The 14855-nt window shown below is 47.3% G+C and overlaps 1 protein-coding gene and 1 pseudogene across 2 annotated transcripts; both read left to right on the plus strand.

The window, feature by feature from the left end:
- LOC102281447 (cyclin-dependent kinase 4-like) lies at nucleotides 1-796 on the plus strand (annotated as a pseudogene).
- Nucleotides 797-5400: 4604 nt separating this feature from the next.
- On the plus strand, nucleotides 5401-13201 carry RNF183 (ring finger protein 183). Of its 2 annotated transcripts, none has more exons than XM_014480370.2 (2): nucleotides 5401-5472; nucleotides 12159-13201. In XM_014480370.2, exon 2 carries the CDS (start codon nucleotides 12198-12200, stop codon nucleotides 12762-12764), a length of 567 nt encoding a protein of 188 aa, XP_014335856.2. In that variant the 5' UTR covers nucleotides 5401-5472; nucleotides 12159-12197; the 3' UTR covers nucleotides 12765-13201. The 2 variants fall into 2 exon arrangements, with proteins under 2 accessions (XP_014335856.2, XP_005902544.1); XM_005902482.2 differs by lacking the exon at nucleotides 5401-5472 and adding an exon at nucleotides 9979-10189.
- The last annotated feature ends 1654 nt before the right edge of the window (nucleotides 13202-14855 follow it).

Raw genomic sequence — 14855 nt, forward strand, 5'->3', positions numbered from 1 at the left:
ATGGCTACCCTTCAAAATGAGCCAGTCGCTGAGATTAGTGTTGGTGCCCATGGGATGGAGTACAAGGCCCATGATCACCGCAGTGGCCACTCTGCAGCCCTCAAGAGCATATGAGTGCCCTGGAGGGGGCCTACTGGACACCTGTGCCACAGCCTGAACTGATCAGGAGACCAAAGTGATCCTGGTGTGTGAATATGTGGATCAAGACCTGTGGTCCAGGACAAGGCACCCCCACCAGGCTTACCCGTGGAGACCATCAAGGGTCTGAGGCACCAGTTTCTAAGAGGCTTAGATTTCCTTCATGCCCACTTTTTCATTCACCAAGACCTGAAGCAGAGAACATTCAAGTGACAAGTGGTGGAACAGTCAAGCTGCCTGACTTTGGCCTGGCCAGAATCTGCAGCTTCCAGCTGGCACTTACATCTATACTTGTTATAGTCTGGTACCCTGAACTCCAGAAGTTCTTTTACTGCCTACGTATTCAACACCTGTGGACATGGGGAACGTTGGCCGTATCTCCGCAGAGATGTTTCCTCAAAGGCCTCTCTTTTGCAGAACCTCTGAAGCTGACCAGTTAGGTAAAATCTTTGAGGATGACAGGCCCTGAGAAGTGTCTCTGCCCCATGGAGCCCTTTCCCCCAGGGGGCCTGGAGCCCCTAGTTGCTGGTACCCGAGGCTGAGGAGTCTGGAGCACAGCTACTCCAGAGATGCTAGAGATGCTGACTTTTAACCCACACCAGCGAATCTCTGACTTCGAGTCCAGAGGCACTCTTATCTACACAGTGACCCAGGGTGAGCAATGGGAATGGTTGCATCAGAACCAAGAGAGGAGATACTGACATTTCCCTTCCTTCAAATCCTGGAGTGTGACCTCTGCCTCGGTCTCTCAGGCTTCAAAGACTGGAGACTGGAGACTTCCTCCAGTTTTTAATAGAGACTATTTTGCTGCCTTAATGACATCCCCCTCCAACCCCTCCTTTTTTTTTTTTTTTTTAAACATTTAACCTAATTTTATTCATGCTTGCCTTGGGATAGAGAATAGATCTTTCAGTAAAAACGTATGGTAAAAATAAAATATGTCTTACCATGTACAACTTTTAAACTACAGTAATGATGTACCTTAATTACTTCCAGGCATACAAGTCTAACAGTACAGTTTTTTTTGTTTTGTTTTGTTTTTTAATAGACACAATTAAGGAACATTTTGTAATAAAGTACTAATCATTCTTAATTTTTCTTTGCAGATAGATCAAGCATCTCCAAAATACAAATTCCTATACACAGTGAAACTTAAAAGCTCAACATTCAGAAAACTAAGATCATGGCATCTGGTCCCATCACTTCATGGCAAATAGATGGGGAAACAGTGGAAAGAGTGACCGGCTTTATATTTGGGGCTCCAAAATCACTGCAGATGGTGACAGCAGCCATGAAATTAAAAGACCTTTGCTCCTTGGAAGAAAAGTTATGACCAACCTAGACAGCATATTAAAAAGCAAAAACATTACTTTATCAACAAAGGTCTGTCTACTCAAAGCTATGGTTTTTCCAATGGTCATGCATGGATGTGAGAGTTGGACTATAAAGAAAGCTGAGTGCTGAATAATTGATGCTTTTGAACTGTGGTGTTGGAAAAGACTCTTGAGAGTCCCTTGGACAGCAAGGAGATTCAACCAGTCCATCCTAAAGGAAATCGGTCCTGAATATTCATTGAAAGGACTGATGCTGAAGCTGAAACTCCAGTATTTTGGCCACCTGATGCAAAGAACTGACTAGAAAAGACACTGATGCTGGGAAAGATTGAAGTCAGGAGGAGAAGGGGACAACAGAGGATGAGATGGTTGGATGGCATCACCGACTCAATGCACACTGAGTTTGAGTACACTCTGGGAGCTAGTGATGCACATGGAGGCCTGGCATGTGGCAGTCCATGGGGTCGCAAAGAGTTGGACACAACTGAGTGACTGAACTGAACTGAACTGATACACAGTGAGTGCTTAACTTAAGACTAATGATGCTAAAGCTGAAACTCCAGTACTTTGGCCACCTCATGTGAAGAGTTGACTCATTGGAAAAGACTCTGATGCTGGGAGGGATTGGGGGCAGGAGGAGAAGGGGACGACAGAGGATGAGATGGCTGGATGGCATCACTGACTCAATGGACATGAGTCTGGGTGAACTCTGGGAGTTGGTGATGGACAGGGAGGCCTGGCATGCTGCAATTCATGGGGTCGAAAAGAGTCGGACATGAGAGTGACTGAACTGAACTGAACTGAACAGAAGATATACTGAATTGCTAAAAAAAATAAGATGTGATATAGTAACACTTGACTATAAAGAATGCATACCAGAACATTTTTAAATGGTGAGTGAAACTTATTAAGAATAGTTTACTACAATAAATGCTGGCTAAATAGAACCACCTCTCCTTTTGAGGCTTATCCTTCTGCCACCGTGTGTCCTTACACCAAGGGGGTGTCCCTTGTTCTCTCCTTCACTATACCTTGATATTTGGATCCTTTTTTATACAGGAAAAACAAAACAAAAAAAAAAAAAAAAGGAATGGTTAAGTAATTTCTGGTACAGTCATTCAATGAAATCCAGTACAGCCATTAAAAAGCTGAAGGGGTTCCTTTGGCTCAGTGGTAAGGAATGTCTCCTGCCTCTGTGGGAGACACAGGTTCGATCCCTGGTCTGGGCAGATCCCACATACCACAGAGCAACTAAGCCTGAGCGCCCCAACTGACACCCAAGTGCCCTGGAGCCTGTGCTCTGCGACGAGAAGCCAGTGCAATGAGAAGCCTGCACACCACAACTGAAGAGTGACCCCTGCTTGCCATGACCAGAGAAAAGCCCATGCAGCAAAGACTCAACGCAACCAATACATAAATAAATAAAATACAGAATGATATCTCACATACATTATTAAACGAAAAAAGCAAGATGTAGAAACGTGTACCATAAGCACATTTGTGTAAAAGGGAGGAAAAGAAATACATAGACATTCTAACATAGGAGTTTTGCTTGCGTATTCATAAAGCATCTTGAGAGAGATACAGAAGAAACTGATAGTATAATATGCTAATTTTTAGGGAAATTAGGTAGCTGAGAGAAGAACATTTCCATTGCCAAATCAGACCTCTCATTGTGCTGAATACACGAATGTGTCACCTATTCTAAAGTAAAAATTGTAAAACATAAATTAAGGGGACTAGGGCATTTGATTACATCACCAAACACTTTCATTTCTGTTTTTTTTTTTTATTCTCCAAACCCCAATTTAAAGGATCTGTAAAGGAACAGATCCCTACAGTCCATGGGGTCTCAAAGATTAGGACATGACTTAGCTAAGTCAATAACAAAAACAAAAAGGAATAAAAGAAGAATAGGAGAGGGAACAAAAAGTAGGTCATATGAACATGATTTGGGGAGAGAATGAGGCAACAGCACAGATTTCAGGTCACACTTCCAGTCCCAGCTCTTTAATTTGTTTCTCCTGAGCTCTTGGGCAAATAAATCTCTTTGAGCTTCTGATCCCTTATCTGTGGAAGAGTAAGGATGAGTCATTGATGTTCTGTTTTCTATATTGTGCCTTGTGGGGATACTGGGAGGATTCACTGTCAATGATCAGAAGGATTTAATAAAGTACATAGACTGCTATTATTACTTTTAATAATAGTAGCATTTTAAGCTATTAATTCAATCTTTCTCAGTCTTATAGGAAAAATAGCAGTATCTTATTTAAATTTGAATTTCTCTAATTATAAATGGGGCTTCCCTTGTGGCTCAGCTGGTAAAGAATCTGCCTGCAATGAGGGAGACCTGGGTTCAGTCCCTGGGTTGGGAAGATCCCCTAAACAAGGAAAAGGCTACCCACTCCAGTATTCTGGCCTGGAGAATTCCATGAACTATAAATGAAGAGATTTCGAAAGCTGGTTTGAAACTCAACATTCAAAAAATGAAGATCATGGCATCCAGTCCCATCACATCATGGCAAATAGATGGGGAAACAATGAAAACAGTGACAGACTTTATTTTCTTGGGCTCCAAAATCACTGCAGATGGTGACTGCAGCCATGAAATTAAAAGACGCTTGCTTCTTGGAAGAAAAGTTATGACCAACCTAGACAGCATACTAAAAAGCAGAAGCATTACTTTGCTAACAAAGGTCCATCTAGTCAAAGCTATGGTTTTTCCAGTAGTCATGTATGGATGTGAGTTGGACCATAAAGAAAGCTGAGCGCCGAAGAATTGATGCTTTTGAACTGTGGTGTTGGAGAAGACTCTTGAGAGTCCATTGGACTGCACGAAGATCAACCAGTCAATCCTAAAGGAAATCAGTCATGAATATTCATTGGAAGGACTGATGCTGAAGCTCCAATACTTTGGCCACCTGATCCAAAGAGCTGACTCATTAGAAAAGACCCTGATGTTGGGAGGGATTGAAGACAGGAAGAGAAAGGTTCAACAGAGGACAAGATGGTTGGTTGGCATCACCAACTCAATGGACATGAGTCTGAACAAACTCCAGGAGATGGTGAAGGACAGGGAAGCCTGGCATGCTGCAGTCCATGGGGTCGCAAAGAGTCAGACATGATTTAGCAACTGAACAACAGCACGATTATAAACGAGATCGAATCATTACATGTCTATTCCATTCGTATTTCTCTTTCTGTGATTTGCCTGGTCGTTTATAATAGTTAACATTTACTGCATGTTACTGTGTACCAGGCACTGTGTTATGATCTCTATCCAAATTATCTCATTTAACCTGCAGATCAAATGGGCAAAATTATTATGCTCATTTTCAGCTGAGAAAACCAATATTTAGAGAAGTCAGTTCTCCATCACTAGTAAGTAGAGTCCAGATTCTGATTGAGGACTTGACTCTGACCCAGAAATCTGACTTGATTGAGAACCCAGGCTCTTCGGGCTTTGGTTTCAAAGACTCTCCCCCTGATCATTTTCTTTGTGCATTATTTGCCTTTTCCTAATATTTTGCAAGAGCCCTTTGTAATTTGGTGGTAGGGCTCAGAGTAGTGGAGGATCTCTCTGGGCCAAGGGGCAGAAGTGACTTCAAAGAAGCACCCTGCCTGGCCTTCAACTACCCCTCTGGTGGTGTGTCAGCCTAGGCGGTGCAGTCAGACCTGATGGCAGCAGACCAAGCTGTGCTCTGTGTTGTAGAACACAGGTCTGCAAAGACAAGTGGACTTCAACCCCTTTAGAGAGAAAGCAAGAGTGACTCACAGGAGGAGGATGAAACCAGAGCTTTCAGGCTGTCCAAAGTCATCAGAGGGAAAGAAGAAGAAAACATGAGGCGGAAAGCCGGCCAAGAGCTTCCTGAAGACCATGCAAATGAGGCCCGCCCACAGCTGCCTGGAAACCACGCGCCGGGAGCAGGCAGAGCCCAGAGAACAGGCTGCAGGACCGCTCAGCCAAGGAGGAGGAGGTGGAGGAGGCTCTGAGGAGCAGGTAAGGAGTCAGGGAGGGTCGTGGAGGGAAGGGTCACAGAGCCCTGCATTCTGGAGAGGCAGCTCGTCCCTGGGGTGAACACCGGCCTGGGAGGCAGGGCTCCTGGGATCATCTTCCAAGTTCAACCATTCTTTAGCTGTGAAGCCCTGGGCAAGTCAATTCACCTTTCTGAGTCTTGACATTCCCATTGATAAAATGAGTGCAAAAATGTCATATTAACTACGCATTGAGCATCTGCTGTGCTTTGCTGGGCACATAATAACCATTATCCGTTCCTCACAGCAAGCTCATGAGGTGGGCTCATTAGCCTCTATCATAGAGGAAGACAAAGCTCAGAGAGGTTAAGCCATTTGTCTAAGACCTCACAGCAAAGAAGTCTGGTTCTAAAACTACATACTTTCCACTCTTGATCCTGCTTTCTTCTGAGGGTGGTTTTACACAATCAAATGGTCTATGCAAATGAAAAAAAAAAAAAAACTGTAAAAGGCAATTATATCATCAAAATGGGAATCATTCCACTCAGACCCTGGCCAGAACTGATGCCCTTTGTAAACTGGGAAGTTCTACAAAATGCTAGTCCTTCACCTCTTTCCTCTCTCCAAGTTGAAAGCATTGGGGTGATGCTACAGACAACTGATATTTGGCTGAGTGAGCAGGTCACAGACAGAGGTGACGTCTTGGGTGGTATTGGGATATCCCAGCTTGAGAGTGAGTCCAAGTTGGGTAAGTGGCCAGTCTCTCCTGTTTCCTGGACTCAGACTCTGAAACCACAGCCAAGGCCTGAGGGGACCATGGCCAATAAGGGCCTAGGTGCTGATTCGACCGTAATCATCCCTCCTCACAACCCTTAACAGATTTAGCCATGGAACTTCAGAAAATGGAAGTCTATCTTGTGGAGAAGGAAGTTCTTTAAGGGGAGTAATATAAGCTTAGCACAGTAAAGTTTGAATTTTCAGATAGAATAAAAAACAAGCCAACAAACTTATACTCTTACCCGCAGAGATAAGCACTGTTGACAGTGTTTGTTTTTCCACGCATTTTTCCCATTGCACACATATATTGGAAAATTGGATTGTACTGTAATACGGTTTTACTGCTGGTTCTTTTCACTAATGACATGTCATGAATGTATTTCCGTATCAATAGGTGTTTCAGGACATTGTTTACAGGCTGCAGAACGTCTCTTTGTATGGATGGAGAGAACTTATTTAATCAGTGTCCTACTATTGGATAATTGAGCAGTTTTCAATTTTTCACCATTAAAGCAGTGCTCAGATCTTTGCACAGGACCTGGATTGTTTACACAGTATAAATTTCCAGCGAGGGATACTGCTGAATGAATCAAGGTTATATGCATTTTAAGGTCTGCTTCTGACACACTCTGGAATTCAGGGGCTACTCAAAGCTCAATGCAGAAACCTGCATGGCTTCAAAGTCAGCCTTTTTAAATTTTATTTTATTTTTGGTTGTGGTGGGTCTTTGTTGCTGTGGCGACTTTCCTCTTGTTGTGGCAATCAGAGGCTACTCTGTAGTTGTGGTGCATGGGCTTCTCATTGTGGTGGCTTTTCTTGTTGCAGAGCACAGGCTCTAGATAACAAGGGCTTCAGGAATTGTGGCACTTGGGCTCAGTAGTTTCAGCTCCCAGGCTCTCGAGCACAGGCTCAGTAGTCATGGCATGCTGGCTTAGTTACTCTGTGGCGTGTGGAATCTTCCCGGACCAGGGATTGAACCTGTGTCCCCTGCATTGGCAGGCGGATTCTTTACCACCAGCTGGAAGTCCTCAGAGTCTACCCTGAGCCTTCCTCTCTCTCAAAGCCCTTTGCAGGGATAATTCAGCCACCTCATAGACAGTCTTTCCTGGGTGCCAGGTTCTGTCTAAGAACTCTACCCTCTGAGGCACCACCACTTTTAGCTTCCTTTTCAGAAGAAATGGAAGAACAGAGAGGTTAAGCAATTCAGCTGAAATCACAGCCCTAATAAGCAGTGGCTCAGAGATCAATAGCCTTGACAATCTGGTTCTAGAATCTCTGCCGTCCATTGCTTCTCAGAGAGTACGTTTGATCCCATCTCTTAAGATATCTTTTACCCATCCCTTTGATCTTCCCCACCATCGCCTCACCTGCATCAAGCCCCACCATCCCAACGTGGACCACCGCTAGCACCCCTATCTGGTCTTACATTTCCACTCATCCCTTTCAGTCTGGCTTCTGCTCTGCAGCTGAAATGGTGTTTTTAAAATAGAAACAGGATCAGGTCAGCCTCCACTCCCCAGCGCCCCTGGCAAGCACACACAGACATAAACTCAGCCCTAGAATAAAAAACCCAGATGCTTTCCCCAGCCTCCAGGGCAGTCTCCCTGAGGATTCTCCTAAGTCCTCTCTTGGGATTCTTCCTAAGCCACTTTCCAATCTAGACCTGCCCACTACTCCTCAGTTACCCAGCCTCCTTTCACTTCCTCAAAGCTGCTTTTCCTTAGAGTTTTGGCACGGGCTGTTCTCTTGAGCTGGAATGCTCCTACTCCACTCTACAGGGATGGATTCTTTTCATATCCCTTCTCTGGTAGTCTCATCTGAAGCAGCCAGTCCTCTAAGCTCACTTTCCTTTTTGTTTATAGCATTCATTAAAATTGTGCGTTTATTTACTGCCCGTCACTCATTCATTAAATGTTGCCTTCCCTCACTAGACTCTACATGTCGTGAGGTCAGAGACTACGTCTATTTTGTTCCCTGTTATTTACCAAGTGTCTAGCACAGTGCCTGACCTGTGATGTTCAGTTCAGTTCAGTTCAGTCACTCAGTTGTGTCTGACTCTTTGCGACCCCATGGACTGCAGCACACCAGGCCTCCCTGTCCATCACCAACTCCCGGAGTTTACTCAAACTCATATCCGTTGAGACCTGTGATGAGCTCTCGTTAATTCAATGACTGCTGGACCGATGGACGAAAGGTCCACAGGAGGAGGCATTCATTGGTCGGGATCTTTGGCAAACTATCCCAGCTTTGGCCAGAGCTAGTTCGTCCTCCTCCGGCATGTCTTCCTCTTCCCTACACGAGGCAGTGACCGAGGTCCAGGGTCTAGCAGGAAACCAGGAAACCATGGTTGAGAGCGTAAGCAGGTTTTGCTTCAGGTGCCATTTCAGTCAGGGTAGATGAGGTCATGTTTGGGGCACAAGGGAGACACACTGTCCCCAGATCCCCCCTGCATGCTTCCTGGATTCCTACCATGAGAGGAATATTTATGGCTGCTAGAACTCTCCTAGTGAAATGCAAACTCTCACTATCCAGTCAGTAACACACATCCAGCAGGTGAACCGAATGGTGGGTTCTGTCTCTCTGACAGCAGCATAGTGGTGGCCTAGAAGTCCCGAGGTCACCAGTGGGTGACGCTGATGGTTTAGTCACTAAGTCATGTCTGACTCTTTGCGACCCCATGGACTATAGCCCACCAGGCTCCTCTGTCCATGGGATTCTCTAGGCAAGAATACTGGAGTGGGTTGCCATTTCCTTCTCCAGAGGGTCTTCCTGACCCAGGGATCGAACCTGGGTCTCCTGCATTGCAGGCAGATCCCTACTTACTTATCTATGAGGGAAGCCCATGCGTGACACTGGGGGAGACTAAAGGGCTCCCCAGGTGGCGATAGAGATAAAGAATCTGCCTGCCAATGCAGAAGACACAGATACACGGGTTTGATCCCTAGGTCGGGAAGATTCCCTGGAGAAGGAAATGGCAATCCAGTTCAGTATTCTTGCCTGGGGAAAATCATGGATAGAGGAACCTGGCGGGCTACAGTTCATAGGGTTGCACATGACTGAGTGCATGCGCGTGCACACACACACACACCAGCAAAATGAGGGCTTAGGTTGGAGAAGAGGTTTTTAAACTTTTTTTTTTTTCCTCAGAAGCTCAACTCTTCAGCTTGTTCAAATGATTAATATGAGGAAAGCCAAGTGTTTCTGGCTGAAATACAGAAGTGGGCCTGGAATGCTGCTTCTCCTCCATGACTCCCCCTTTGAAGTCCCCAGGGTGGTGGGAGGGTCAAGTCTTAGACTCAACTCAGTAGTCAGTGCCTGCTGGCTGACCGTCTGTGTTCCAAGAACAAAGAAGGCATCGAGGCCTGCATGTTCTGGGTGTAGCTCCTTGGGCCCCTTAAGTGATCAGGAGGGCACTTGCTGAATCTGATATTGAGAGAATAGTCAGAGACTTTAGGCAGGGCAGCAAGTGAATTTCATAGCAATTGAAGGGTAGGGCTGGCAGCCCCTTTGTGTGAGAAGGAGGTTTCAGCCATTTTAGAAAAGAAATGAGGGCCCAGGAGAGAGGAAGCCCAGAAGGCTCATTTACCCTCTCCACAATCTAGAAAAAGCAAATTGCCAGCCCTGCCTTTCCAGGCCAGGGATCCCAGGCCTTGAGGAGACCGCCCACAGTCTTGCAGATGCTTGGCTTCCGGGCGCGCTGTTGGCCACACCCCAGGGCAACGCTGGTCCCCCACCTCCCCACCTGCCGCTCTGGCCGGCGCTGCAGGCAGGTGCGCTCCAGAGGCTGCAGGTCGGGCCACCCGGCAGCTGCAGGCGCTGTGTGTGCGCTGCCATGGAGACGGGCCCCGGGATTGGTGGCGAGAAGGCAGTCTCCCAAGGCTTTGTGGATATTGGAGAGGAAAAGACTGGAGCCTCCGACCTTCCGGGGCAGTCTGGCTTACTACCCTAGTGCCAAGGAAGCCCAGGTGGGTGCTTTGGGGGTTTCTAGGACAAACGGATGGAGGAGGAGCCAGGGGAGACCAGATCTTGGGAGAAGGCTCTGGAAGGGCTGATCTGGGGAGCCGGGGAGGGAGGAGCCTGTCCATGATTTCAGGTCAAAGGGAAAAGCCTTCACAGAGGTCCCTTTGCCAGGCCAGCATGGTGCCCTGCACAAACACTGGGCCCATGGACTGCGGGGATTGGCTCTGCAGCCCAAGGGGATGAGGAAGGGAGGGCCTGGCATCTGCCCCCAGAGGAGGGGTAGACCAGGTATCAGCAAAGCCCATCTCTGCCCTAGCCAGGGATGGGAGGTAGCAGGTAGGGAAATGTTCTTCCTCCAGGAAGATCCCCTGGGGGAGGGCATGGCAACCCACTCCAGTATTCTTGCCTGAAGAATCCCATGGATAGAGGAGCCTGGAGGGCCACTGTCCATGGGGTCGCAAAGACTCCAACAGGATTGAAGTGACTCAGCACACCTAGCACATGAAGCACTGTCTGTGGTTCCCCTGCCTCTCTCGGGAGTCCAGGAAACCAAGGGCAATCCCATACAGCACAGGAAGCATTGTAATCCGCTTTCAAGGCCAGAGAGCTGTCTCCTCCAGCGTGAGCTCAATGATACTGGGGTGGCTCAGGCCTTCACCCAGCAGAGGGGATGCTGCCGGAGCACCAGGCTTAGGAACCTGGTGATCTGGAACAATCACTTTTTTTTTTTTTAAATTATTGGCATATAGTTGGAGAAGGCAATGGCACCCCATTCCAGTACGCTTGCCTGGAAAATCCCATGGGCGGAGGAGCCTGGTAGGCTGCAGTCCATGAGGTCGCTAAGAGTCGGACACGACTGAGCGACTTCACTTTCACTTTCCACTTTCATGCATTGGAGAAGGAAATGGCAACTCACTCCAGTGTTCCTGCCTGGAGAATCCCAGGGACGGGGGAGCCTGGTGGGCTGCCGTCTATGGGGTCGCACAGAGTTGGACACGACTGAAGTGACTTAGCAGTAGCAGTAGCAGTTGATTTACAATCTTGTGTTAGTTTCAAGTGTACAGCAAAGTGAGTCAGTTATACATATTCAGTTCAGTTCAGTCGTTCAGTTGTGTACGACTCTTTGTAACCCCATGGACTGCAGCACACCAGGCCTCCCTGTCCATCACCAACTCCTGGAGTTACCCAAACTCATGTCCATTGAGTCGGTGATGCCATCCAACCATCTCATCCTCTGTAGTCCCCTTCTCCTCCTGCCCTCAATCTTTCCCAGCATCAGAGTCTTTTCAAATGAGTCAGCTCTTCGAATCAGGTGGCCAAAGGATTGGAATTTCAGCTTCAACATCAGTCCTTCCAATGAACACCCAGGACTGATCTCCTTTAGGATGGACTGGTTGGATCTCCTTGCAGTCCAAGGGACTCTCAAGAGTCTTCTCCAACACCACAGTTCAAAAGCATCAATTCTTCTGCGCTCAGCTTTCTTTATAGTCCAACTCTCACATCCATACATGACCATTGGAAAAACCATAGCCTTGACTAGATGGACCTTTGTTGACAAAGTAATGTCTCTGCTTTTTAACATGCTGTATAGGTTGGTCATAACTTTCCATATATGTACTCTTTTTTACATTCTTGTCCCATATAGGTCATTACAGAGTACTGAGTAGAGTTCCCTGTGCTATACAGTAGGTCCTTATTAGTTATTTATTTTATATATAGTACTGTGTACATGTCAGTCCTGATCTCCCAATTTATCCCTCCCCCGCCTACCCCCTGAGAACCACAAGTTTGTTTCTACATCTATTTCAGTTTTATAGATAAGTTCATTTCACTTCATCTTTTTGAATGTAAGTTTCAGTTTCATCTGCGAAATAAATATGGATGATAATGCCTTTCAACAACCCTCAAGACACAGCCTGGGGCCAAGCACGGGCATGGAGACTAATGGGTGTTCCTTTGCTCCTTTTCTGCCAGGATGTCTCCTGTCAGACCCCCGCAGTGTCTGGTCTGAGGATGGCAGAGCAGCAGGGCCGGGAGCCTGAGTGCCCTGTCTGCTGGAACCCCTTCAACAACACATTCCACACCCCCAAAGTGCTGGACTGCTGCCATTCCTTCTGCGTGGAATGCCTGGCCCACATCAGCCTGGTGACTCCGACGCGACGCCGCTTGCTGTGCCCTCTGTGTCGCCACCCCACCGTGCTGGCCTCCGGACAGCCTGTCACTGACTTGCCCACGGATACCGCTGTGCTCACCCTGCTCCGCCTGGAGCCCCACCACGTCATCCTGGAAGGCCACCAGCTCTGCCTCAAGGACCAGCCCAAGAGCCGCTACTTCCTGCGCCAGCCCCGGGTCTACACGCTGGACCTGGGCCCTGAGCCTGCGAGTCAGGCTGGGCAGCCCCAGGACGTGGGCCCTAGCACCAGGCCAGTCCCCATCCGCAGCCGTTACTCGCTGCGGGAGTGTTTCCGCAACCCGCACTTCCGGATCTTCGCCTACATGATAGCGGTCATCCTCTGCGGCACCGTGCTGTTCATCTTCTCCATCTTTTGCACCAGACGATTCTTCTGGGGCGTGGGGTGAGCGTCTGTCCCAGACACCGTTCCTGGCTGCTGCTGCGTATGGGGATTGTGGAGCACCACTTGGGGTTGGTCTTCCTTCATAGTATTGTTCATTTTTACAATCCAGGGGTCGGCTAGGCTGTGCATCTGCTTCTAGCAAGAGTCCTAATACAATGAGAACCTCTGAAAGCTAACGGACTGGGGAAGATGTGAAGAGACCTCTGGGTGTGAACCGTGGGTCATGGAAGGGCAGAGAAGCAGACCTGTGATTACAGAGCCAGAAGCAAGTTGTGCCAAAAGGCTGGATGAGGGTACCCAGCAGCCTGTCCAGCCCAAATAGCAGGTTGCAGTTCTTACTGGAGCTGCTTTGAACTCAGTTCACACTTTTTGTTTTGGTTTTTGAGTTGCTCTTTTTACTATTTGTTGCTAAAAATATCTGGAGTGAACTTCAATCGGGAGCAAGTGTGTTTGTCTTCTCCTTTCAGTTTTCTCTTTGGCTGTCTTGCCACCATTCCTGGTAAAAAGGGCCTGCATTCATTAATTTATTCACTTATTCAACAACCCATTGGCTGGTCCTCTGTCAGAACTAGGGGCAGAGAAGGGTAGGATTAACCAGGAGTGGCAGAGTCCTTATCAGTAAGGAGGGCAGGCCCACTCATTTGCTTCTTGTTCACAATGACCTCTTGTTAGTATGTGGTTTATGGAGTGTTAAGAGTATAAAAGTTTAAAGGGAAAAGAAACCAGAGTCAGTGGATCAAAAGAAATCTGGAATTTGGAGGAAAAGATTTTTATTCCTTCTGGTAGGTGCAGGGTAGAGTTCTGATTCCCTTCCTTCAGCCATTGTAATTCCGGCCTTAAGAGGTAAGGCAGGGTGCATCCATCGTGGCCAGCGCAGGGGACACAGGTTTGATCTCTGGTCGGGGAAGATACCACATGCCGAGGAGCAACTGAGCTGCAACTATGGAGGCTGCATGCCTATATCCTGAGCTTGGCAACAAGAGAAGCCACTGCAGTGAGAAGCCCCTGTTCACTGCAATAGAGACAGGCCTCGCAAAGCAACGAAGACCCAGTGCAGGCGAAAATAGATAAAATTATTTTTTACAAAAAAAGAAGTAGTAAGGCAGGGAATTCTCTGGCAGTCCCGTGGTTAGGACATCCTGAATCCACTGCAAGGGAACCAAGGTTCCACATGCCATGAGGTGCAGCCAAAAGAGAGGTAAGGCAGAGACTCCAGACAGAGTAAAAGCCTTAGCTCCCAGCCCAAGCAACGCAGCCAGGGGACCCTGCTTTTTATTTTGTATGACAGCATCCAGGGACCAAGGAAAACTGGATAGAATTTGGATGCCGCTTGACTGCCAGTGGCCACCTCTGCAGTATCTAAAACCCTGACTTCTGTTTTAATGCTACCTGGTGACTCAGGTCTCAAACGACCTCAAAGCAAATTAGAACACCATCACAAAACAATAACATTTTGTTTTGGGGGGATGAATTTGTAGACTAAGCTTTCAGAGGCCAGAAACTGAGTTGATTTCATTTGTTCTATATAACATTTTGTGAGTTTCATGAAGGTAGCTTCTATAACGGAGAAGGCAATGGCACCCCACTCCAGTACTCTTGCCTGGAAAATCCCATGGACGGAAGAGCCTGGTAGGCTGCAGTCCATGAGGTCACTAAGAGTCGGACACGACTGAGCGACTTCACTTTCACTTTTCACTTTCATGCATTGGAGAAGGCAATGGCAACCCACTCCAGTGTTCTTGCCTGGAGAATCCCAGGGACGGGGGAGCCTGGTGGGCTGCTGTCTATGGGGTCACACAGAGTTGGACACGACTGAAGCGACTTAGCAGCTTCTATAAATTCTTATGGGTCTTAATGTATAAAATAGTCCCAAATTGCCAAGACATGCAGACTTCATGTTTAGCAACACCAAAGCCTTAAGCTCCACTGTGAAGGAAAAGTTCTCCATTACGAAATTGGAAAGCCGCCTTCATATCCTGCCAAGGGACTAGCATCTACCTCTCCATTTGCGCCATCAGGTAATTACCCTAAAGCTGGGACTCCACACTTCTCCCCACTGACTTCATTTCTTTACACATTCTTGCTTCTTAACCTT

The sequence above is a fragment of the Bos mutus genome, chromosome 8 (assembly GCF_027580195.1).
Source record: "Bos mutus isolate GX-2022 chromosome 8, NWIPB_WYAK_1.1, whole genome shotgun sequence".
Lineage (NCBI taxonomy): Eukaryota > Metazoa > Chordata > Mammalia > Artiodactyla > Bovidae > Bos > Bos mutus.

Coding starts and splice junctions, on each gene's coding strand:
- RNF183 (XM_014480370.2), top strand. CDS start 12,198: ATGGCAGAGCAGCAGGGCCGGGAGCCTGAGTGCCCTGTCTGCTGGAAC.